General features: G+C 42.4%; 1 protein-coding gene across 2 annotated transcripts in view; it reads right to left on the bottom strand.

The window, feature by feature from the left end:
- Positions 1–25,069, bottom strand: part of LOC126262826 (WD repeat-containing protein 89) — a 265,014-nt gene that overhangs the window by 225,526 nt on the left and 14,419 nt on the right. For both annotated transcript variants that reach the window (XM_049959675.1, XM_049959676.1), the window contains exons 3-4: positions 6,687–6,803; positions 5,146–5,246 (exon numbers count right to left, since the gene is read on the bottom strand). In XM_049959675.1, the coding sequence (XP_049815632.1) occupies positions 5,146–5,246; positions 6,687–6,803 (218 nt within the window). The remainder of the gene's footprint in view (positions 1–5,145; positions 5,247–6,686; positions 6,804–25,069) is intronic.

Raw genomic sequence — 25,069 nt, 5'->3', positions numbered from 1 at the left:
GAAAAATCAAATGGACCATTGAGGATTTGTGAAAATTCTAGGTGAAATATCAATTCCCAGTCTGTCATTAACACGTACACTGTTCCTAAAGTGGAGGATATCATGGCGCACCTTGCTGGAGGCCAAATTTTTGCAAAATTTGACTTACAATATGCTTACTTGCAGCTTCCCTTGGACAAAGCATCCAAAAGCTTACTGGTCATCATTCCAACGGTATTTGGAACATCTCACGAGACATTCGGGGCTGGCAAATTATTTGAACAGTAACATTATCATTGTCAAAAATGCATAAGGTTCTAGCAACCAATTTGGAGTCCTTGTTCAGAGTGCACTCCAAGAGGCTAATTTGGAATGCAATAAGGAAACATGCTGTTTCTTCATGGGGCAAGTGGTATACCTGGGACACGGTTTCAGCACATTAGGAAAAGACCCCACTCCACATAACATCAAAGCTACACAAAACCTACCAGCCTCCTGAAATGCCAAACAACTCAAATCAGTGTTAGGCCAACTCAAATACTACAGAAAATCCATTCCTCATGCAGCAGCAAAATCATCTCCTTCACAAGAATGTTAAGTGGAATATCTGGCATTCCAAGAACTAAAACAGGATCCAGTCCACCCTATGTGCTAATGGCATATGATCTTTCCAAGCCCCTGATAGTGGCAGCAGATGCATCCGATTACAGCTTGTGGGCCATTCTTTCTCACAAAGTTGACAGAGATTAACTCCCATATTGTGTTTGTTTCCATGAAATAATGAAGGCACAGCAAAATTACAGTCAAATCAAAAAGCAAGCCTTAGGTTATCAGTTTAGTGTTGAAGAAATTTCATGCTTATGTGTATGGATGGATGGTGATTAATCCTGTTAACGGATCGTAAGCCTCCGTTACCAAAGTTCAACACTTCTGCTAATATTCCAACCTGGGTACCAGTACTCCGAGAAGTTTTGCAATTGGCAAAGAGGCATTGGCCAAGCGATCGTAAAGCTCTAGAATGTTCAGATGTTCAGGCCTACTGGTACTGCTGACATGAGTTATCCACTCTCAATGGTGTCCTCTTGCTCCAAGGAGAAAACAGCCACATGAGAGTAGTCATTACACATCCACAACACCATGTACTGACAATACTTCATGAAAGCCATTGGTGTGTGGGCATCACCAAATAGATGGTGTCAACAAACGCATAGAACACCTGCTTGTAGCATGCACAACACACAACACAAGCAGGCAGCACCAGCTGGTTGGTATTTTCTTTGGCCTGACGCAACATCCCTGTGGCCTTGCATTCATCTACAAGGGGCATTCAAAAAGTAATGAAGCATATTTTTTTCTGAAAGAAAGCTGGTTTTATCCAGGATTTCCATAAGCTATACTAATCCCCACTCTTTTGGTTACAAAACCGTTTATTATCTCCGTTCAATGTGACAGCCTTATGGTACATTACTGGGAGGGCCTCTATACCGGCATGATACCACTCTAACGGTCAACATCGGAGTCAATGTCTTGCTGCATCAATAGCCGCCCCATCATCCACGTACTGCTTCCCACCGAGTGCATCCTTCATGGGTCCAGACAGATGGAAGTTGGAGAAGGTGAGAGATCTGGGCTGCAGGGTGGATGAAGAAGAACAGTTCAATGAAGTTTTGTGAGATACTCTCAGGTCTGCAGACTTATGTGAGGCCTTGCATTGTCATGGAGAAGAAGTAGTTCATTGGCATTTTTGTGGCAATGAACAAGCTGAAGTTGTTTCTTAATTTCCTGAGGGTAGCACAATACACTTCAGAATTGATTATTGCGCCATGACGGTGGACATCAAATAGAATAACCCCTTAAGAGCCCCAGAATACTGTCGCCAAGACTTTACTGACTGAACCTTTTCTTCGGAGGATAGGTGGTGTGATGCCATTGCATGGACGGCCGTTTTGTTTCCAGTTCAAAGTGACGAGTCCATGTTGCGATGACGCTTCATAAAAAATTGTTATGATCAGCCATGTAACACACAAGAAATTCTGAACAGATAGTTCTTCATTGCTCTTTATGGTCTTCCATAAAGGATTCCAGCAGGTACACACCTTTGAGTACCCCGAATCATGGCTGCGTGTGTCAGCACTACCAACAGAGATGTCCAGTTGAGCAGTGAGGTGTCCGATTGTGATCCATTGATCACCTCAAATGAGAGAGTCCACACGTTACAATGTTGTAGGAGTCAATTGCTGTTTGCAGCCAACCGGCCAGCACGTGGGTGATCAGAGAGGTACTTATGACTTAGTTGTGATGATGACAGGTAGCTTGTCCGATGACTCACCATGCTTTTGTTCACTGTCAGGTGTCTGTAGACATTCTGCAGGTGCCTATGAACATCTGCAATGCTCTGGTTTTCTGCCAAAAGAAGCTCAATGACAGTTCTCTGCTTAGAACGCACCTCCGTTACAGGTGCTCTTCTGAAGGCTACATATAGTGCCGCGACCTATCAGAACTTCATGAAATTACAGGGTCTGAAGCAGAAATATTCCACGATGTTCCACAACAAATTCTTCTGCACTTCCACACTCCCCCCCCCCCCCCCATCGCAGCTGAAACTGGCTGAGTTGAGCACCCTTCGTGGATTTCGTGGTTGATTGTGAAAGATGCCCGCAGCAGTTTTCCATACTTTTCACAGATGCACTCAGTGTCATCAACAGAAAGCATCCAGGCCTTATCCCACATCTTCTCAACTGAAATTCTCCCAGAAACCAGTGCAACGGATAATGACCCTCAGTTCACAACAGCAGAATTTCACAGTTTTTGTTTGGATAATGGTCCAGTTTTCATACATAAAGTGCTCTTCCACCCTGTTTCCAACAAACTGGTAGAGAGGTTCATCCACACTGACAAAGTTGCACCAACAGTATGATCTCAACCAGAGTGCTTCCTACCACTCCTCTCCACAGAATGGGCAGCCCAGCTCAAAAAGTCCATTGTCAGCTAAATCAATCACTAATGTCTATCATCCATCCCAACACTCTCCCGCCTCCCACCTGGCATTCATGCCTTAACTCTTATGACCTTCAGGATCCAGTCTGTTCACTAGTTTTTTCTAGGGTTCACCAACAATGGGTACCAGCTCAAGTTGAACACATTCTGGGCAGAGCAATGATTTAAGTCCAATTGTGTAACAGTTCACACTGTAGGAAGCATATCAACCAGGTGCACCCACACAAGGCATTGGCTGACCAGACAGAAGAATTCCACAAATTTTTGTTGCATAGTCAGTCCCCTCAAAGCCCAAGAGTGTTGAATGGCACCACTGGCTACTAAGCCACAGGAACTGCAGACCACAGAATCTGGGATACCAGTCTTCTGGCAGGCCAGGCACCCACTCCCAAGGATGACAACAGCAGGCTCCCATATTCTCCGCTTCCACACGGCATCACCGTTTGGGATGCCGAGATGTCTCACCAACTCTCCTGTAAGGGGTGAGGGATACTTTGTCAGGGTTCACAGCCCTCCACCATAATAGCGTTGCACCACAGGTGGCCTATGCCAAAAATCACTGGGGCTACTATTGCGAACATCCCCACTGCAGTTCTGAGTGCACACCTCACTGAAAGGTGGCAGCTGCATCGCTTCAAGAGGGCACAATCAGTGAGGAACTACTCGCGCTTCTGCAGGATCACATGCTCAAAACTAGACCTGACTGTATTCAGGGACTTCAACAGTATTTAGGCCAGCAAGTGGCTATTCCTTGTCAGTTCTCTAGGCATGAGCTTTCTGGGGTTTACACCAACAGCTTCCATGGTTCCTCAATCACAACTCTCCTGGAATCCTCTCACAACCTGTCATCTGACAACAATCTACTTGTCTGTGATCTTCACCTCTGACATGATATGGAGCCATTAGCAGTTGTCCTTTAGCTGTGCCAAGACAGGGTCTCTACACCATGGACCTCTGGGACCTTGGTGTCAGTTCCTCGTTAACCAGTACTGTGTTTCTAGTAACTCTGATTCAGTTTTCAGTGGCTGACGGACCACCACACTTATGTATCATCCACTCTAAAGACATAGACTTAAATGTGAATGTTTTTTGTGTTGTTTAATTACACCCTGCAGAAGAAGTATTAAAGTTTTATGTCCATTTTAATAAACTTGGGTTTCATTATTTACCTGGGCTTTAGTTCCCAACGTCAAACCCAGCATGGGTCACTGCAGTTTCATTTGTCCAGTCTCTGATTAGTCATCAGCTTCTATGACAGTACACAATATTGCCAAGGAAATAAAGCAGCCAGGAACTCCAACATACTTGCCAGTTAAATGGATCTGTTAAACAGCTCTTGGAGTAGATTGTATACCAACATCAGTTTCTAACACCACCATTCACAAGCATACGCTCAACTATATTAAACACACTACAGATAAAAAACTTAGAGAGACAACTCACACTTTGTGATAGAAAGATATGATTTTAAAGAAGGAAACAAGCGATTCAAGTTATGCAGCTGAACTAACTCTCAATATTTTTGTATGTCCATCACCCTGATTGTAGGTTTGAGGGACTTCGACTGTTCACTGATGTAACAAAATGGAGCACCTGCTGCTGTCTTTTCCATGTTATATAATATGTAGCTATCAGTTTCAGCGATTCAATATACCATCTTCAGGTCTTAACTGACAGTGAGGGGGTTAACTCCAATCATATACACAAGTCCACCAGTGGCCAATATATACGAACTGATTTCCGTATACTGTAACAATGATGTTGTCTCTCCAACTATCAACTGTTGGTAGTTTATTGAAAGGACAGCTGCAGGTGTTCCATTTTATTACCTAACTCTCAAGGTCTCCCAGTCAACAATGGCACATCACTAATGAAACACAATGATTAAAATACTTAAACATTAAAATGGTAATTAATGCAGATAAGCTGTTGTTTCAGTTATTTAAGAGTTGCAGCTGATGAAGTGATGCCACTCTGCTATCTAGGACATAATATTACCCAACGTGATCAAAGGAATGGAACAAGAAACGCAAAATACATTCGAGCAATGGAAGCCCAGGATGTAATAACAATAGTAAGGAAATGATAGATTGCTACTCAGCTCTAAATACCTCTATAAATACAGATTTCTTAGACACACTGAATTACCACAAAATTGTAGAGATTTACCTTTCAATTCAGCAACACAGGTCTTGCTTCGAAGATCATGAACTTTTACAGTGCCATCTAGCGATGATGAGTAAAGCAAGTGCTCATTCTTTGACGAAAATCTGTGGGAAAATTAATGCATGAAAACATGAATCCAGGCTAACTGTTTTACGTATAACAACCATTAGATAATGACAAAAAGACCATAACACATAGAGTACATGCCAAATATGTATGTTCTCTACTTTTTCAGAATATTACAGATTGGCAAAAATGACTTATTTTTCACAGATATTTTATTCCACATGTCCCTGTTTACTAGTAAAGATAATTCGTCTATTTTGTTATTTTTACTCTTTCAGCCTACTATACACTTCCCTTATTTACTGAACTAATAAAGGAAGGCCAACCTTCAGTAGGCCACTGTAACAACATAATGTGCAAGTAGTAAGATGCACTACTCTGGCAATTCTGAAAAAGTCACAAGAGGCAATTCCGAGAAAATCACAAGAGAAGTTCTACGCAACTATTATGCGGCTGATGTACCTGTGCATAGTATTTGCATGTCAGAGTCCTTGGTGGGCAAGTGGTTCATGTTTGAGCTTCATAAGATGAACATGTATGTGACGACGGTTCAGCTACTGCTTGAACTTTTTTTTTATTTTATTTTTCGCCACTAGTCATATTTGTATGACTTTTGAGAAATAATATAATGAGGAAAAAAATCACTTGTATTTGCATGAAGATTCAATTTATGTTTTCCATGTCTGTATGACAAATACCATCTTGCAACATGTGATGAGAGCACATCCGACAAGTAATTGTTTGTGGTCTCGCACATTGTAACTAACTATATTAGTGATTGTTAATAACATCATTCACATAATTATTTATCGAGGTTTGACTTGTTTTTTTCTAAGCATGTCCCTCATCCTTGAAAATTTAATTACAAGTTTACAAATAGTAAAAAGTCAAATAACACATGAAATTCACTACAACTTCATGAAAATGCACATGGGTTGTTTTTTCATTATATTATCCCTCAAATGACATACAAATTAAATAATGTGACCAGTGATGAAAAAAATACAGATTAAAAAGTAAGTGGTTGCAGGATTTGAGTTGTCACCTCGTACACAATCCGCTTGCAACGTGCATACACTAACCGCTTGACCACAGTGAATTGTAATGATTGGCGCCTTCGCACAGATACATCAGTTACATAATAGACGCGTAAAACTTCTCTTACTATTTGCACACTATGTTGTTTCAATTGTTCAATAAAGGTGTACAAAGTTTTAAGTAAAGTCGTGATCTCAACATTGTGGCCTCGTCTTGTTAAGAAGTAGTTAAAATGTAAATGTGAAACACACAAAAGTCATTTGTTGTATGACACACAGTTTTAATTATTTCATTTGCCATAGAGTCCTTAGAAGTTAACTACCCACACTATCATATTAAATAACATATTTTGTCAAAAATGACTGACTAGTCAAACAAACAGCAATTTCAAGTTTCAGGGAATCATTCATATAAGTCTTAAATTTGCTTCGGTTACTTACTTTACATCTGTAATTGTGCTTGTATGAGCAGGGAAACTACAAACACGGTGCAGATTACAGACATCATACAATACTAGTGAGTAGTCTGAGAGACCGAGTGCCACCGATTTTCCGGACCTGAAAAATTGTGAGTATTACATTTTTTTAATTATATGCAATGTGGAAATTTTCAGTTAACTGCATTGCAGATTTAAAGTAGGCACAAGGAAACAGCTAGTGGGAAAGTAATCAATGATAAGCTTTGTTGGTTACCTAGGAAACATACCATGATCAGATGAAACAAAGTCAATAAAATAACATTAGCAACAGAGCACATTTACAAAATTGAGACACTTTAACAAATTTATCAGTTGCTATTTGTTTGATATTTTTTTATATGCCCATAACATTTTGATTGATTCAGTCATTCATGCATCACATTCAGTAAATCCTATCATGTAGATGATTTTCCAGGGACTTTGAACAAATCTGATTATATGCTGAAGTCACAAAAATCATGGGATGCCTCCTAATATTGTGTCAGACCTCCTTTTGTCTGGCATGGTGCAACATCACAATGTGGCACGGTTTCAAGAAGTCGTTGGAAGTCTCTGCAGAAATACTGAGCCGTGCTGCCTGTATAGCCATCTATAATTGTGAAAGTGTTTCCAGTACAGAATTTTGTACACAAACTGGCCTCTCAATCATGTCCCATAAATGCTCAGTGGAATTCATGTTGGGGGATCTGGGTCACCAAATCATTCACTCAAATTGTCCAGAATGTTCTTCAAATCAATCATGTACAATTGTGGTGTGGTGATATGGGGCACTGTCATCCATAAAAATTCCATGAAGTCCATGAATGGCTGCAAATGGTCTCCAAGTAGCAGAAATAACAATTTCCAGTCAATGATTGGTTTAGTTGGACCAGAGGACCCAGTCCATTTCATGTAAGCACAGCCCACACCATTATGGAGCCACTACCAGCTTGCATAGTGCCTCAATGATGACCTGGGCCCATGGCTTCATGAGGTCTGCACCACAGCTGAATCCTACCATCAGATCTTACCACCAGAAATCAGGACTCATCTGACCAGGCCACAGTTTTGCAGTCATCTAGGGTCCAAGTGATTTGGTCACAGGCCCAAGAGAGGCACTGCAGGCGATGTCGTGCAGTTAGCAAAGACATTCGCATCGGTCGTCTGCTATCATAGCCCCTTAATGCCATACTTTGTCATACTGTCCTAACAGATATATTTGTTGCACATCCCACATTGATTTCTGCATTTATTTCATACGGTGTTGCTTCTCTGTTAGCACTGACAACTCCATGCAAATACCGCTGCTCTTGGTCATTAAGTGAAGGCTGTCAGCCACTGTGTTGTTCGTGGTTAGAGGTAATACCTGAAATTTGGTATTCTCAGCATGCTCTTGCCACTGTGGATCTTGGATTATTGAATTCCCAAATGATTTCAAAAATGGAATGTCCCATGCGTCTAACTTCAACTACCATTCCACATTCAAAGTCTGTTAATTCCTGACATGTGACCATAGTCTTGTTGGACACCTTTTCAGATGAATCACCTGCGTACAAATGACAGCTCCACTAACCTTGTGTAATCGATACTTCGCCAACTGTACATGTGCATATCGCTATCCCATGGCTATTGTCACCTCAGTGTACATTAACTGTCAGATTATTTCTGTTATCCTAACATCAAATTATGAGTAATGTAATTGGATAGATAAAAAACTACTAACCAAATGGCGGCAGAACATACACATGAAAGACAGTTATAATTAGGCAAGCTTTCGGAGCCAGTGGCTTCTTCTTCAGGCAAGAGGAGGACTGGAGAGATCTAGGAAAAGGGGTAGATTTCGGGAAAGTCACCCAGAACCACAGGTCAAGGGGGGGGGAGGGGGGGGGGTCAGAGTAGACTTACCAGATGGGATGAGAAGGAAAGACTGATTTCTCAGAACTCCGCAGGTATGAACTATTGCTACAACAGGTCTTTGGTTCTCACCAACCACCTGGGCTTAATTTATGTTAATTTCTTCCATCTCAGCAATTCTTCACAGTAACCATTCCTTTCTTCACTCCATTTTAGTTTTCTATATCTTTCATTTTCTTACTTGTCTATTTTCTGCTGCCCCCATTCCACCTCTGTTATGTACAACGCGCTTAGCTTTTCACAGTTACTAACGGGTGCATGATATTTAAGCAGTAATCTCTGTCTTGTATATTACCCTATCTTCCACCTTTAAGCTCTCAGGTTTTCAAATCTCATTCGGTGAAAATTTATGACTACCACCAAATCATAAGTTAGGATGAATGGGCATAGACAGAGGGTGTATATTGGCAACACCCAATATCCTGTTGCAAAGCATGCTCTACAACATGACAATCGTGACCTAGGTGCCTGTTTCACCACACGTGACATCTGGATTCTTCCCCCAGACACTAGCTTCTCAGAACTCCACAGGTGGGAACCATCGCTACGATGTGTATTTAGTTCTTGCCACCCGCCTGACCTTAATTTACATTAATTTCTTCTTTCTAAGCATTTCTTCGAGTAACAACTCCTTTCTTTGTTCTGTTTTAGTTTTCTACATTTTTCGTTTTCTTACTTGTCTATTTTTTGCTGCCCCCCCCCCCCCTCGTCCTACCTCTGTTACATACAATGCACTTAGCTTTTCACTCTTATTAACTGTTTGTCTGCTTAGCTGAGGGGTAAGTGTTTGCAGTGGGTCTGGGTTCAATTCCCGGGCGGGTTGGAGATTTCCTCCACTCGATCTCATCATCACCGGCACACAAGTCACCCAACGTGGTGTCACCTGAAATAAGACCTGCATTCAGTAACCGAACTCCCACCAGTTGGGGCCTCCAAACCAACAACGCCACACGATCACTTCTTCCCCCCCTCCCCTTATTAACTGGTGCACAATGTTTAAACAGTAATCTCTGTCTTGGATATTACCCTGTCTTCCACCTTTCAGTTCTCAGGTTTTCAAATCTTGTCCAGTGTAAATTAAAATACCAACAATCAGTCAGTCTTTCCTTCTCATCCCATCTGGTAAGTCTCCACTGACCCATGGTTCTGGGTGACTTTCCCGAAAGCAACCCCTTTTCCTAGATGTCACCAGTTCTTTTCCTTCACCATTCTTCCTTCCCTTTCAAACCTTCTACCTGAAGAAAGAGCCACTAGCTCGGAAAGCCTGCCTAATTATAACCTTCTTTTATGTGTGTGTTCTGCCACGATTTGGCGAGTAGATTTTTTTATCTATCAAATTCCATTATTTTGTCAAAAATTGATTCTTTTTGTGGTGTCACCGCCAGACACCACACTTGCTAGGTGGTAGCTTAAATCGGCCGCGGTCCATTAGTACATGTCGGTCCCGCGTGTCGCCACTGGCAGTGATCGCAGACCGAGCGCCACCACACGGCAGGTCTCAAGAGACTTACTAGCACTCGCCCAGTTGTACGACGACGTTGCTAGCGACTACACTGACGAAGCCTTTCTCTCATTTGCCGAGAGACAGTTAGAATAGCCTTCAGCTAAGTCCATGTCTACGACCTAGCAAGGCGCCATTAGCCTTAGATTGCTTGTATCTAAAGAGTCTCACTTGTATCGCCACAATCTCCAGATGTCTCATCAAGAACGATGTATACAAGGATGTATTAAAAGTTAAGTATTCAAGGAGCTACGTACTTTTCTTTATAACATTCATTATGTATCCTGTTTCAGACCTCACTCCATCCTTCGTGAGTTAGCGCGTGCATCTTGGCCGCCTCTTTCAATTAGTGTGCGTAGTGTTGGCAAGTCTGCCGACACTATAATTTTGGTGCCGAGAGTAAAAAGGGTCTTGTTCTTTCTAATTGCTTACATTTCCTTGTGTCATGGCTTCGCCAGATGTACTGTCCGAATTTTATCGCTTGCAGAATCAGCAGACGCAGGCGTTATTGGATGCCCTTGGACAGCTCGTCCAGGGTCAACGTGCACTGCAAACCGATGCGGCCGCCGCCGCTTCACCGCTACCGCAGCCACAACATGCAGTTGCTCCCCCGTTTCGTAGCTCTGACCCAGCCACCGAAACCTGGACGGAGTGGTCACACCAATTTGGATTTCATCTCGCCGCCTACAGAATTCAAGGTAATGAGCGGCAGCGGTTTTTGCTTTCGTGTGTAGGTGTGTCCACCTACCGTGTGATAGTGAAATTGTTTCCCCGACGCGACGTAGCAACTCTGTCCTACGAAGAAATTTTGTCGGCGTTAGATGCCTATTTCAAGGAAAGAGTCAATGTTGTTGCAAAACGGTATACGTTCTTTCGTACGAAACATACGGCCGGTCGGACTAATAGGGAGTGGGTTGCAACATTGCAAGGACTTACTAGGGATTGTGCTTTTGAGTGTGAATGTGGACTCCCTTATTCAGATACTATGGTGCGTGATGCAATTGCACAGAACGTTTCCGATGTTCGTATACGAGAACAGATTTTGAAACTAGTCAATCCCTCCCTTCAACAAGTGATAGACATATTGGATCGGCAAGAGACACTTGACTTTGCACAAGACTCGTTTGAAACTTCGCCAGCCGTGTGTCACATTACCCGGCCCGCCGGGCGCGCTGCACGGACCGCTAAACAGCCCTCGCGCACGTCCGCGCAGCTGCGGCCTAGCTCTCACACACGTGTGCTGCGTAGGCAAGCAAATGCAGTGAAATCATGCCCGCGGTGTGCAACTAGACATTCGCGTGCCAATTGCCCGCCACGACAAGCTATTTGCTTTTACTGTCATAAGAAAGGACATGTTCAAAGTGTTTGCCAGAAAAAGCTCAGATCAGACAATCACAACCATTCCAGGCCCTTTGCTTCGCGCCGGAATCGAACCACGAATACTCAGGCTCGTGAACCTTCGCCCATGGATATCCATGTAGTTCATTCCACCCCGTCCAGTGCCACTCTCTCCAACAGTGACTGTGTTCGTCCCACAAACTGTGTGCGTCGACGTCGCCGGAAATCCCGTCAAGTCGCAAGTGCTTCTGCACCTGTCTCAGTTCAAATTGCACGTGAAAGTCGCTCTTGTCGTCAGCAGGACAATAAACTTTTTGTAGACTTGGACCTTGAAGGCAAAGTGATACCATTCCAGCTCGATACCGGAGCTGCAGTTTCATTGATCAATCACGACACGTACAAACAACTGGGCAAACCTCCGTTGCGTGCCACACATGTTAAGTTAAATAGTTATTCAGGACAGAATATCCCTGTGTTAGGACAGTGCACTCTTCTTGCAACGTACAAGGGACAAACAAAACTTGTGTCGTTTTACGTCCTTCGTTCTTCTTCTGCTGTGAACTTGTTTGGTTTAGATTTATTTCAGTTGTTTAACATGTCTATAGTAAATCAGGTCCTATCAGTGAACGAGACTGTGCCTTCCGCCAGTGTTTCTAGTCTATGTGAAGAATTTGCAGACATTTTTGCACCGGGCCTTGGTTGCGCTAAGCACTATGAAGCACCTTTGGAAATGAAAGTAGACGCGCAACCGAAATTATTCAGAGCGCGCAATGTTCCCCACGCATTGCGTGATGAGGTCGCCAACCGCTACGATATCTTGTATCGGTCCACTGCTAAGCACCGAAATGCTGATGCGTTGTCCCGTTTGCCTGTTGCTGAGGATAGAACATTCGATTCTTCCGAACTTGCTTGCATGTTCATTGATTCGGAAACCGATGACGTGGTTGAATCGTTTCCAATTGATTTTCGTCGTGTAGCTGCAGCCACAGCTGCTGACCCTGTCCTTGCTAATGTTTTGCGTTTTGTTGTTACGCAATGGCCCTTGTCAAAGTCACGGATCGAGGATCCGTTGGTTCGCCGATTTTTTGCTCACAAGGAGAGACTTTTTGTACGACGTGGTGTTTTGTTGTTGCGTTCTGATAATGATCAGTCCAGAGTAGTGGTCCCACGTTCGTTACAGTCCTCTGTCTTACGGCTTCTTCACCAAGGACATTGGGGTATAGTGCGAACGAAACAACTTGCTCGTCAGCACTGTACTTGGTTCGGAATCGATGCTGCGATTACGAATATGTGCTCTTCTTGCATGGCGTGTGCCGAACAACAATCCGCCCCGCCGCGGAAATTCTTTGCATGGCCAAAAGCCACTTCCCCTTGGCAACGCTTGCACATAGATTTTGCTGGCCCATTCTGGAATGCTCGATGGTTGGTTGTGGTCGATTCTTTCAGTAATTTTCCTTTTGTTGTCCGGATGTCTTCCACGACGTCATCTGCCACCGTCCAAGCGTTATCTGCTATTTTTTGCATTGAAGGTCTTCCGCAGACTATTGTTTCAGACAATGGCCCACAATTCATGTCCGCAGAATTTCAGTCATTCTGCACGGCCAATGGTATTCAACATCTGACGTCCGCGCCGTTTTCACCTCAGTCCAACGGTGCCGCTGAACGATTGGTCCGGACTTTCAAGTCACAGATGTTGAAATTGAAAGAGTCGCATTCTCGGGAGGACGCGTTATTGCTCTTTTTGTCTTCGTATCGCTCTCAGCCCCGAGATGGTCGCTCGCCGGCTGAGTTGCTCCACGGTCGTACTCAGCGAACCTTGATGTCTTTGCTGCATCCGCCGCATCAGGTACCTGTGCAGCGGCAGACTCCTGCTTTTGCTCCTGGCAACGTTGTCTTCTATCGCAACTCTCGAGGTTCACGGCGTTGGCTCGCAGGGCGCATTCTTCGCTGCCTCGGCCGCGCGATGTATTTGGTTTTGGGGGCCTCTGGTGAGGTGCGTCGGCATCTCAATCAGCTGCGCCTCTGTCGTCGCCCGGGTTCTGCCGCTCCCCGTCTGCTTTCAGCGACGGTGCCGTCCGGTCAGCGCCCTGGGGACCCATCTACTGGCTCGCCTCATCCCCAGGTGTTACCGACGATGCCTTCCATTTTGCCCCATGGCGACACGCCGTTGCCGCCGCCGCCGCCTGTTCTCCCGCCGGCACCGCCCGCAGTGGACGCTTCGCTGCAGCCGCCCAGCGCCTCCCTGGGTCACGCGCCGCCGGTCGCTTCCGGTGACCAGCTGTCCTCCACCGTGGAACTCTTGTCCGCTCCGGACCAGATGTCGTCTTCGCCCGTCGGGTGCCCCGACGCAATGGAGGTCGACCCTTCGGCCCCTCCTGTCTCTCTACGGGCGCATACACCGCATGTTGACGTGCACCCTGGACTAGGTTTTCAGGCGTTTCCTAGCTCCCCTCGGACCGAATGGCAGGGTGCGGGTGGCACAGCCTTGCCTGTTGTTAGGCTCCCCACCTCGTCGCATACGTCAACATGGGGTCCTCCCCACGGTGGGCGGAAGCCTTATCACACGACCGTCCGCCGATTTGCGGGGGAGGAATGTGGTGTCACCGCCAGACACCACACTTGCTAGGTGGTAGCTTAAATCGGCCACGGTCCATTAGTACATGTCGGACCCGCGTGTCGCCACTGGCAGTGATCGCAGACCGAGCGCCACCACACGGCAGGTCTCGAGAGACTTACTAGCACTCGCCCAGTTGTACGACGACGTTGCTAGCGACTACACTGACGAAGCCTTTCTCTCATTTGCCGAGAGACAGTTAGAATAGCCTTCAGCTAAGTCCATGTCTACGACCTAGCAAGGCGCCATTAGCCTTAGATTGCTTGTATCTAAAGAGTCTCACTTGTATCGCCACAATCTCCAAATGTCTCATCAAGAACGATGTATACAAGGATGTATTAAAAGTTAAGTATTCAAGGAGCTACGTACTTTTCTTTATAACATTCATTACGTATCCTGTTTCAGACCTCACTCCATCCTTCGTGAGTTAGCGCGTACATCTTGGCCGCCTCTTTCAATTAGTGTGCGTAGTGTTGGCAAGTCTGCCGACACTACACTTTTCATTGTTAAATTATGAGTAGTGATATTCTACTCAAATGGATAATTACTGGAATTACTAGTAGATTACTTTGTATATGTATACTGGAAGGAAAGCAACTAGTTTGATGAAAGCCACTGCTCCTTCTCTTATACAACTCAGCTGCTTTTTTTATTTAATACTGGCTACGTCAAGCTCTGTTTAATACAAACACTACAGTTACGTGAAATTTACGTCCCTGACAGATATTCTGACAAACTGTACAGCAGTGGTTCTCAGGCTTTCTGAGACCATTACCCTAAGGGTAATCAGACACTGGCTAGTAATCTCCCCCCCCCCCCCCCCCCCACACACACACACACAGATTATATCAACAACATTAGCACATTATTAAACCCCTTTAGAACGAAAAAGAATTTTCTGTGAACACTTATTTCTGAAATGACAAAAGATAAATTATTATTTAGCTTCTGTGGGTGTTTTATTAAATCACAAGCTAATGAGTCAGTGAGACAATTGGTGCTGCTTATTTCTAACAATCTTTTAATATAGAATGATTATGCAATTCTCAGCGCTACCTACAGCACCTCAGAAAGGAAAGCTAGCTGTCTATACTGAGACTAGACACTTATTACAAAATATACTTTCTTTGCACTACTCCTCCCCCTAGCAACACTTGCTTCATATATACCCCACACTCTCATTTAAAAGCAATAAAGTTAAAATGTGTGTACTATACTTATTGTTTGTACATCACTTTATAATTGCACTCCTTACTTCTGAACTGACTGAAATTGGAAGACTTCGGGCTACCCATGCTTTGTCTCTCACCACTGCCACTAACAGTAATAATAGTAATATTAATAATAATAATAATAATAATAACAACAACAACAACAATAATTCACTGTAAGCCCTACAGCAGTGTTGTAGCATTACATAGCTACTGTTGGGCTCACAACTAGTTTGTTTATCTGTTGCTGAGTGAATAATAGAACAACTTCAGGTCCATTGTAGGAACTAACTATGACTCGAAGTATGTATTTTCATGAGATATTTAATTACATGTAACATCTAAGTGTCAGTTTTACCATCAGAGATGCTCGAATGCTATTGTTTTCACCCCTCACAAAATTTCATTTTACCCATTGGAGGGTAAGTACCCACAGGTTAGGAACTGCTGTTGTGGAAGAAGTGACTAATAAGGTAATTTTTACATTGCTTTTTGAATAGTCAGGGATTTTCAATTATTGCCTGACATCTACTGGCACCTGCTCTATAACTTTACATCAGAGTACAAACTCCATTCAGAACTCTAGATAAGAATGCACAGTTTATCCGGAAACTATTTTTACTTCTACTATTGAGGTTAAATTCACTTTTGTTACTAAGCATGAGTACTATTAAGAAGTACATATATTGGCATGTAAGTATAAGAAACCTTAGGTCCCTGAAGAGACTTCTGCAAAACATTCGTTTATCAATGTGAATTAGGATAGAATCCTACTCACCACACACAAGAGGCACTGAGCAACAGATATGCACAAAATAATAAATAAATAAAAATATATGTGCAACAGTACTTTTCAATGCGCTTTTCTCCTGTTTTACACCTCCTCGTGCTGAGAACATTTTATCCTAATTCATATTGTTAATCCATCTCAGATTCCCCATGTTAGTATATGAACTTTGTGCTGTGGCAACACCCCTCCAAGCAGACTTCACAACAGATGAGCAATGCAGGAAAGCTACCTGCCTGTGAAATCCTGCTGCAAGTACTGGAAAATTCTGAGGCAACATGATGTAAGACAACAGTCAACCACAGTGGCGAGCTGAAGTATCTCATGTCATGGTTTGACGCTGAGCTGTGTCAGTCCCCTAAGTGATCAAGGTGAAGCCCAGTCATAGTAAAGCTGCACAAATTCACTATAAATACCTAGCATCTCAGACCTATCATCTGGTATGTGACTAATACCAATGCGAAGGCCTACTCCATGACAGCCCCATGTGAGCCAACTAGGTTGGTCCACATCTAGCAGCTTCATCCACTAGCCACCGGTCTACATACAGCTGCTTGACCTTGTGATTCCAAGGCTGAAGTCAGAGCCACCTTGAGGGTGCTACCTCCAGTATGACTTCATCCAGTTTCTGGACATCTCTAAGGGGTCTTGGGTTCAGTGCCTGAACTCCAGTGTATCTCGGGTTCAGTGCCTGAACTCCAGTGTATCTCATACCAGACCCACGGCCAGAGCTGACAGCTTTCTAGTGCACATGTGCCCTACTGCCACAAAAACATGTGACACCAATCCCATGCCTGCAAGGCTGCTGATGCTCTTACTTTCTTGAGGCTGTTTGCCTGGCTCGCACCTGTGCACCACTGCAGCTAAACACACCACTTTATGTTTTTTTGAGCCAGACTCTGATGCCCGGTATCAATGCATGCCTTGAAGTCACCATCACCAACCACTATATGACCAGCTGGCAAAATAAAGAAAGTATCTCCATCTGAGCTCTACTGATTCCACAACTGCCGAGTTCCTGCAATTACGCAACCCATCATCCTGCACCTGGGGTTAAAAGACGTCCATGCTGGCAACTAATCATGGTCCACGCTGCCATCCTGTTACAATGGTGTTAGAAGAGATAAAGTGACAACAAGTGATGTCACGTGTCAGTGTTCAGCAACGTCATCGCAAAGTGCTGAGTGATAACAAACTGTTTTTGACTGCTTTCCTTTCGAGTGATTGGCAATGACACAACAGTTGGATTGGAGGGTTGGTTTAAAGGTTTGATTCTTGAAATTGGACTCAGGCAATGATTTGGCTGAATTCATGGAGAACACAACACAGAACCGGTGGAGGTTTACACCTGGTTATGTGTAGGCAGTATAATTTGCTGGACCATAGTGCTCCACATGCCCAGTCATAAGTGTTGATATGTTTTAAATGTAGAAGGCCAGTGTATTATGCCAGAGACCTTAAAAAAATGTTTGTGGTTAACACTCAGGCATATGGACTAGGTGTATTTTTATTCAAGAGTGTGATGTAACTAGTATTAAGTTTTTTCTCTACAGTTCTTGTCAAGTGTCAGTTTTTCGTGAGGAGATTCCACCACAACGAAAAGTGCCTTTGTTTTAATGACACCCACCCCAAATCCTGTATCATTTCAGTGACACTCTCTCTCCTATTTCGCGATAATACAAAACATGCTATCCTTCAGTGAACTTTTTCAGTGTGCTCTGTCAGTCCGATCTGGTTAGGATCCCACACCATGCAGCAGTATTCTAAAAGAGGACGGACAAGAGTAATGCAGACAGTCTCTTTAGTAAGATCTGTTACATCTTCTAAGTGTCCCAACAATAAAACGCAGTCTTTCGTTAGCCTTCCCCACAATATTTTCTATGTGTTCTTTCCAATTTAAGTTGTTCGTAATTGTAATTCCTAGGTATTTAGTTGAATTTATGGCCTTTATATTTGACTGATTTTAGTGTAATCAAAGTTTAAGATTCCTTTTAGCACTCATGTGGATGACCTCACATGTTTCATTATTTAGGGTCAATTGCCAATTTTTAGACCATACAGATATCTTTTGTAAATCGTTTGGCAATTTGTTCTGATCTTCTGGTGACTTTACTAGTTGATGAATGACAGCATAATCTGCAAATAACCTAATACAGCTCCTCAGATTGTCTCCAAAATCATTTATATATATTAGGAACAACAGAGGTCCTATGACCTTGGGGAACACCAGAAATCACTTATGTTTTACTACATGACTTTTTGTCAATTACTATGAATGCTGACCTCTCAGACAGGAAACCATAAATCCAGTCACTTGACTGAGACGCTATTCCATAAGCACACAATTTCACTACAAGTCGTTTGTGTGGTAGTGTCAAAAGCCTTCTGGAAATCTAGAAATATGGAATCTATCTGAAATCCCTTGTCAATAGCACTCAACACTTCGTGTGAGCAAAGAGCTAGTTGTGTTTCACAAGAACGATGTTTTCTAAATCCGTGTTGACTGTGTCAATAGACCATTCTCTTTGAGGTAACTCATAATGTTCAAACACAATATATGTTCCAAAATCCTTATGCATATCAACATTAATGATATGGGCCTATAGTGAATTACTTCTACTACCCTTCTTGAATATTGGTGTGACTTGTGCAATTTTCCGGTCTTTGGGTATGGATCTTTCGTCGAGTGAACAGTTGCATATAACTGTTAAGCATGGAGCTACTATATCAGCATACTCTGAAAGGAACCTAACTGGTACTCAGTCTGGACCAGAAGCCTTTCTTTTATTAAGTGATTTAAGTTGCTTCACTACTTCGAGGATATCTACTTTTACGTTACTCATGTTGGCAGCTGTTCTTGATTTGAATTCTGGAATGTTTACTTCACCTTCTTGGGTGAATTAATTTTAGAAGGCTGTGTTTAGTAACACTGCTTTGGCAGCGCAGTTGCATATAGTATTTCCATTGCTATCATGCAGAGAAGGCTCTGATTGGTCTTGCCACTAGCATACTTCACGTACGACCACAAACTCTCTGAATTTTCTGACAGGTTTCAAGACAAAGTTTCATTTTGGAAACTATTATAAGTATCTCGAATTGAAGTCCACATTTAATTTCGAGCTTCTGTAAAAGATTGCCAATCTTGGAGATTTTGCGTCTGTTTAAATTTGGCATCTCCTTTCCATTGTTTCTGCAACAGTGTTCGGACCCGTTTTGTGTACCAAAGAGGATCAGCTCCTTCATTCGTTAATTGATTTGGTATAAATCTCTCAGTTGCTGCCGGTATTATTTCTTTGAATTCAAGCCACATCTGATCTACACTTACATTATTAATTTGGAAAGGTTGACGATTGTCTCTCAGGGAGGCGTCAAGTGAATTGGTGTTTGCTTTTTTGAATAGGTATATTTTTCGTTTATTTTTGGAGGATTTGGGGTTACAATATTCAATCTCCCTACAACAACCCTGTGTTCATTAATCCCTGTATGCATTTTTATGCTTGTTATTAGCTCAGGATTATTTGTTGCTAGGAGGTCAAGTATGTTTTCACAACCATTTACTATTCGTGTGGGCTCATGAACTAACTGCTTGAAATAATTTTCAGAGAATGCATTTAGCACAATTTTGGTTTATGTTTTAGACATACCTTCAGATTTAAACATGTATATTGCCAACATATTGAGGATAAATTAAAGTCACCACCAACTATAATACAATGAGTCAGGTACATGTTTGAAGTCAAACTCAAGTTTTCTTTGAACCTTTCAGCAATTGTATCATCTGAATTGGGAGGTCAGAAAAAGGATCCAATTATTATTTTATTCCGGTTGCCAATAATGACCTCTACCCATACTAACTCACAGGAACTATCTACTTAAATTTCACTACAAGATCCTTTCTGAACACCGTTAGGTTCTTCTCAAAAATTTGAGCTGAACTTATCTCTAGCTAGCTTTCAGCGCCTATAACAATTTGAGCATCAGTGCTTTCTATTAGCACTTGGAGCTCTGGTACTCAATTCAAAGGATTATGATTGAAGACTCTGATTCTTCTTCTTCTTCTTCTTCTTCTTCTTCTTCTTCAGAACCACTTTCCTTGCCATAGTCACTCTACACTTTATATCCTCTCTACTTTGACCACCATCAGTTATTTTGCTCCCCAAATAGCAAAACTCATCTACTACTTTAAGTGTCTCATTTTACGTAACTCTAATAAACAGGGAGACCACACGAAACTGGCCATAATGTCCGTATCTCAGAGCCGTAATTGACTGAGGCAATGTTCAAAATGAGCAGAGTGTGCGAACATGTTTACTCTTCCCCATATATTCACTGAGAATATGTGTTATACAATTTGTGTCGTTATCAGGAGAAGGAAAACTAGCATCCTACAGAACAGTGTGTGGAATGTCAGATCCCTTAATCTGGCAGGTAGGGTAGAAAATTTAAAAAGGAAATGGATAGGTTAAAGTTAGATATAGTCAGAATTAGTGATGTTCGGTGGCAGGAGGAATAAAAAAAATAGGAGTGCAGATAAGCTACTAAGAACAGCGTAGGGAAAGCATTATCATAGCCAAGATAGACATTAAGCCCATGCCTGCTACAGTAGTACAAGTTAATAAGCCAACTAACTCCGCAGATGATGAAGAGATTGAAGAAATTTATGATGTGATAAAAGAAATTATTCAGATAGTTAAGGGAGATGAAAATTCAGCAGTCATGGGGGAGTGACTGGAATTCGATAGTATGAAAAGGAAGAGAAGGAAAAGTAATAGGTAAATATGGACTGGGGGTAAGGAATGAAAGAGGAAGTCGACTGGTAGAATTTTGCACAGATCATAACTTAATCATAACTGTCCCTTGGTTTAAGAATCATGAAAGAAGGTCATATATGTGGAAGAGGCCTGGAGACACTGGAAGATTTTAGATAGATTACATAATGGAAGAGGTTTTAAATTGTGTGGACTTCGCTCACTATTTATTGGTTATGAACTGTAGATTACAACTGAAGAAACTGCATAAAGGTAGGAATTCAAGGAGATGGGACACAGATAAACTGAAAGAACCAGAGGTTGTAGAGAGCTTCAGACAGAGCATTAGGGAACGATAACAAGTACAGGGGAAAGAAGTACAATAGAAAAAGAATGGGTAGCTCTGAAGATGAAATAGTGAAGCCAGCAGAGGATCAAGTAGGTAAAAAGACAAGGGCTAGTAGAAATCCTCGGGTAACAGAAGAGATATTGAATTTAATAGATGAAAGCAGAAAATACAAAAATGCAGTAAACGAATCAGGCATAAAGGAATACAAAATGTCTCAAATATTAGATAGTGCAAAATGGCTAACCAAGAATGGCTTGAGGACAAATATAAGGATGTAGAGGCATGTATCACTAGGGGTAAGATAGAATACTGCCTACAGGAAAATTAAAGAGACCTTTGGAGAAAAGAGAACCACCTGTATGAATATCAACAGCTCAGATGGAAAACCAGTCCTAAGCAAAATGAGACACTTAAAGTAGTATATGAGTTTTTCTATTTGGGGAGCAAAATAACTAATAATGGTCGAAGTAGAGAGGATACAAACTGTAGATTGACTATGACAAGGAAAGCGTTTCTGAAGACAAGAAATTTGTTACCATTGAGTATAGATTTCAATATAAGGAAGTCTTCTCTGACAGTATTTGTATGTAATGCAGCCATGTATGGAAGTGAAAATGGGCAATAAATAGTTTAGACAGGAAGAGAATAGAAGCTTTCAAAATGTGGTGCTACAGAAGAACGCTGAAAATTATATAGGTAGATCACATAACTTATGGGGCAGCACTGAACAGAATTAGGGAGAAGAGGAATTTGTAGCACAACTTGACCAGAAGAAGGAATTAGTTGGTAGGACATGTTCTGAGGCACCAAGGAATCATCAATTTAGTACTGGAGGGAAGAGTAGAGGGTAAAAATCATAGAGGGAGACCATGAGGTGAACACACTAAGCAGATTCAGAAGGATGTAGGTTGCAGCAGTTACTCGGAGATGAAGAAGCTTGCATAGGATAGAGTAGCATGGAGAGCTGCAGCAAACCAGTCTCTGGACTGAAGACCGCAACAACATGTGTCGTGTGTTTTGCCAGCTAGTATATTAATAACTATGGGCCTTAGAGGAATGCCTTCCTTGTATGGCTCAGGAAGCACTTATATTCATGGTAGCACAGCTGCTCATGTTCCACGACATTTAATTACATTTCATGGCAAACATGATGCACTGAAAAGAGTTATCATCTACTTTTCAATTATATTCGGAGGTTCAAAAATCATCTCGTAGTGCACATGACATTCAGTCCACAGCACTGGCATCATTGGCTGCCAGTATTACAGTTGAAACTTCCTGGCAGACTATAACTGTGTGCCGGATCAAGACTCGAACTCGGGACCTTTGCCTTTCACGGGAAAGTGCTCTATCATCTGAGCTACCCAAGTACGACTCACAACCCATCCTCATAGCTCCAATTCCACCAGTACCTCGTCTCCTACCTTCCAAACTTTACAGAAGCTCTTCTGCAGAATTAGCACTCCTGGAGGAAAGAATATTGGTGTAACATGGCTTAGCAACAGCCTGGGGGATGTTTGGAAGGTAGGAGATGAGGTACTGGCAGAATTGAAGCTGTGAGGACAGGTTGTGAGTCATGTTTGGGTAGCTCAGATAATAGAGCACTTACCTGCAAAAGGCAAAGGTCCCAAGTTCGAGTCTCGGTCCGGTACAAAGTTTTAACCTACCAGGAAGTTTCATATCAGCACACACTCCACTGCAGGGTGAAAATCTCATTCTGGAAACATCCCCAGGCTGTGGCTCAGCCATGTCTCCACAATATCCTTTCTTCCAGGAGTGCTAATTCTGCAAGGTTTGCAAAAGTGCTTCTGTGAAGTTTGGAGGTAGGAGACAAGGTACTGGCAGAATTGAAACTGTGAGGAAGGGCCGTGAGTCTTGCTTGGGTAGCTCAGATGATAGAGCACTTGCCTGCGAAAGGCAAAGGTCCAGAGTTTGAGTCTCGGTCTGGTGTACAGCTTTAATTTGCCAGGAAGTTTCATATCAGCGCACGCTCCACTGCAGAGTGAAAATCTCATTCTAGAATTACAGTTTCTTTATCTACCTGGAGATTTCTCAGTGCTACTCATGCTTTAAAGGAAATGTTTGATCTAATTACTGATAAGCATTCTACAGGCCTCATGGTGATTCTCTTCAATTGTTTCCAGTGCAAACAAACTAGCAACCTGTTACACACAGCTAACATAATCTGCTATAAGTAGCATCTTTGGAGTACATGTAAAATTTAACCCTTTACCTAGGCTCTACATTGTATGTAGTTCGGTGTGAGATTAGTTATTTCTTGGCCCCAACATCTTGCCTTGGCTTTCTGAGTTAATAGAGAGAACAACAGACAGATTCCTGGATCACAGTGTGTATACAAACCCCACACTAACATCTTAACTCCACACCTCAAAGTCATCAGTATCCATCACAAAAAATTCCTTGGTAAAGACTCTTGTCCTTAGAGATTGGGTGTTGTCAGACAAGGAGAACTTCACTTAAGAATTAAGCCTATAAATAACATTCTGAAGGAATAGGTACTCAGACTGACAAACCGAGTAGACATTTCAGTCAACATCCAAAATTGGTAAATTCTCACCTAAACATGGTATACAATGTATTTTGCTTCAATCCACAAAGTTAAAAAAGTTAAAGATGACCTAGGTCTCCTAAAGCCGAGTGCGTACTGCATTCCACGGGAATGTGGCACAATTTATGTGGCACAGACTATGTGATCTGTCGATCAGAGGTGCAAGGAACGTCAATGATACACCTAACTAAAACAATCATACAAATCAACTGTTTCTGAGCTCTACCTCAAGCATAATCAAGAAATGAAATTTGATGAAAACAATAAAGTACAAACACTAAATCTTTGGGATGAGCATCAAAGAATACACACTTCACAGTCTGGATGGAGTACAGGCGGTGAATATACGTAACAACATCACTCACAAAACCTGAAGAAGAAACCAGGACCGTTTATTGAAATTTGTGCAGAATAATGGAGTCAACAACTTGGCAGTACACCTGAAAGCACGCAATTAATAAAGGTTAAGTATGGGTGGTGACAGGTGTCAACCTTACTGAATTATCTATTTAATAATTTGTAGCTGCAAAAAACAACATTCACACACATTTGGTACTGGCTGCGCACACTACAGTCAGCTTTTGACAAGTCAGATGAAGGTGCTTGCAATGCTACTTGCTCAGGCACAGCAGCATTTGCAGCAGGATAGTGCCGCAGATCTTATAAGTACAATGCAATGTGACAGTGACCAGGGCAAGCAACTCGATGGCAGGATGAGGCAAAGGACAATAACTACTCATGCTCTGAAGGTTGTTCTAGTACTCCTGAAGAGTTTCTACATCACATCAGAGACATTTTACATGAAAAAATGCCACTGAATCTACTTTCAAAGAAGTCAATCACTGAGCTTAATGCAGACTGTTAAATGGACTTTATTTCAAGCCAAACTTATGGGCAGATAATCTTTCCAAAACTAGCTCTCAGGTGTTAACAACACATGCTGAACCATTACAACAGGAAAACTACAATTTAAAGAAGGAAATGAGCAACATGGTGTCCACTTCTGCAGCAACAGTCACATCACGAATGTAGATGTCAACAGCAGCTGTTCAGATCCACCACTTGCTCACATTACAAACAAACAAACACTGTATTCATAAGATTAGTGGACAATAAAGACACCAGAGAAGTAAAATTTAAGAGACGCTATAGACCCCAGGGAAGACAAAACCAGAATTAAATCAATCAAAGCTGTTAACAGTGTCATCAATACTGAATTAGAAAATGAAGAGGATTGCAAGAAATTACACAAAAAAGCAAAACAGATAAAGATCTCAAATGCGAGCCTCCAAAAAATTGCAGGTCCCAACTCATCATATTGTCAAGAGACAACCA

The sequence above is a fragment of the Schistocerca nitens genome, chromosome 6, assembly GCF_023898315.1.
Source record: "Schistocerca nitens isolate TAMUIC-IGC-003100 chromosome 6, iqSchNite1.1, whole genome shotgun sequence".
Classification (NCBI taxonomy): domain Eukaryota; kingdom Metazoa; phylum Arthropoda; class Insecta; order Orthoptera; family Acrididae; genus Schistocerca; species Schistocerca nitens.
This window is presented reverse-complemented; position numbering and strand designations above follow the sequence as displayed.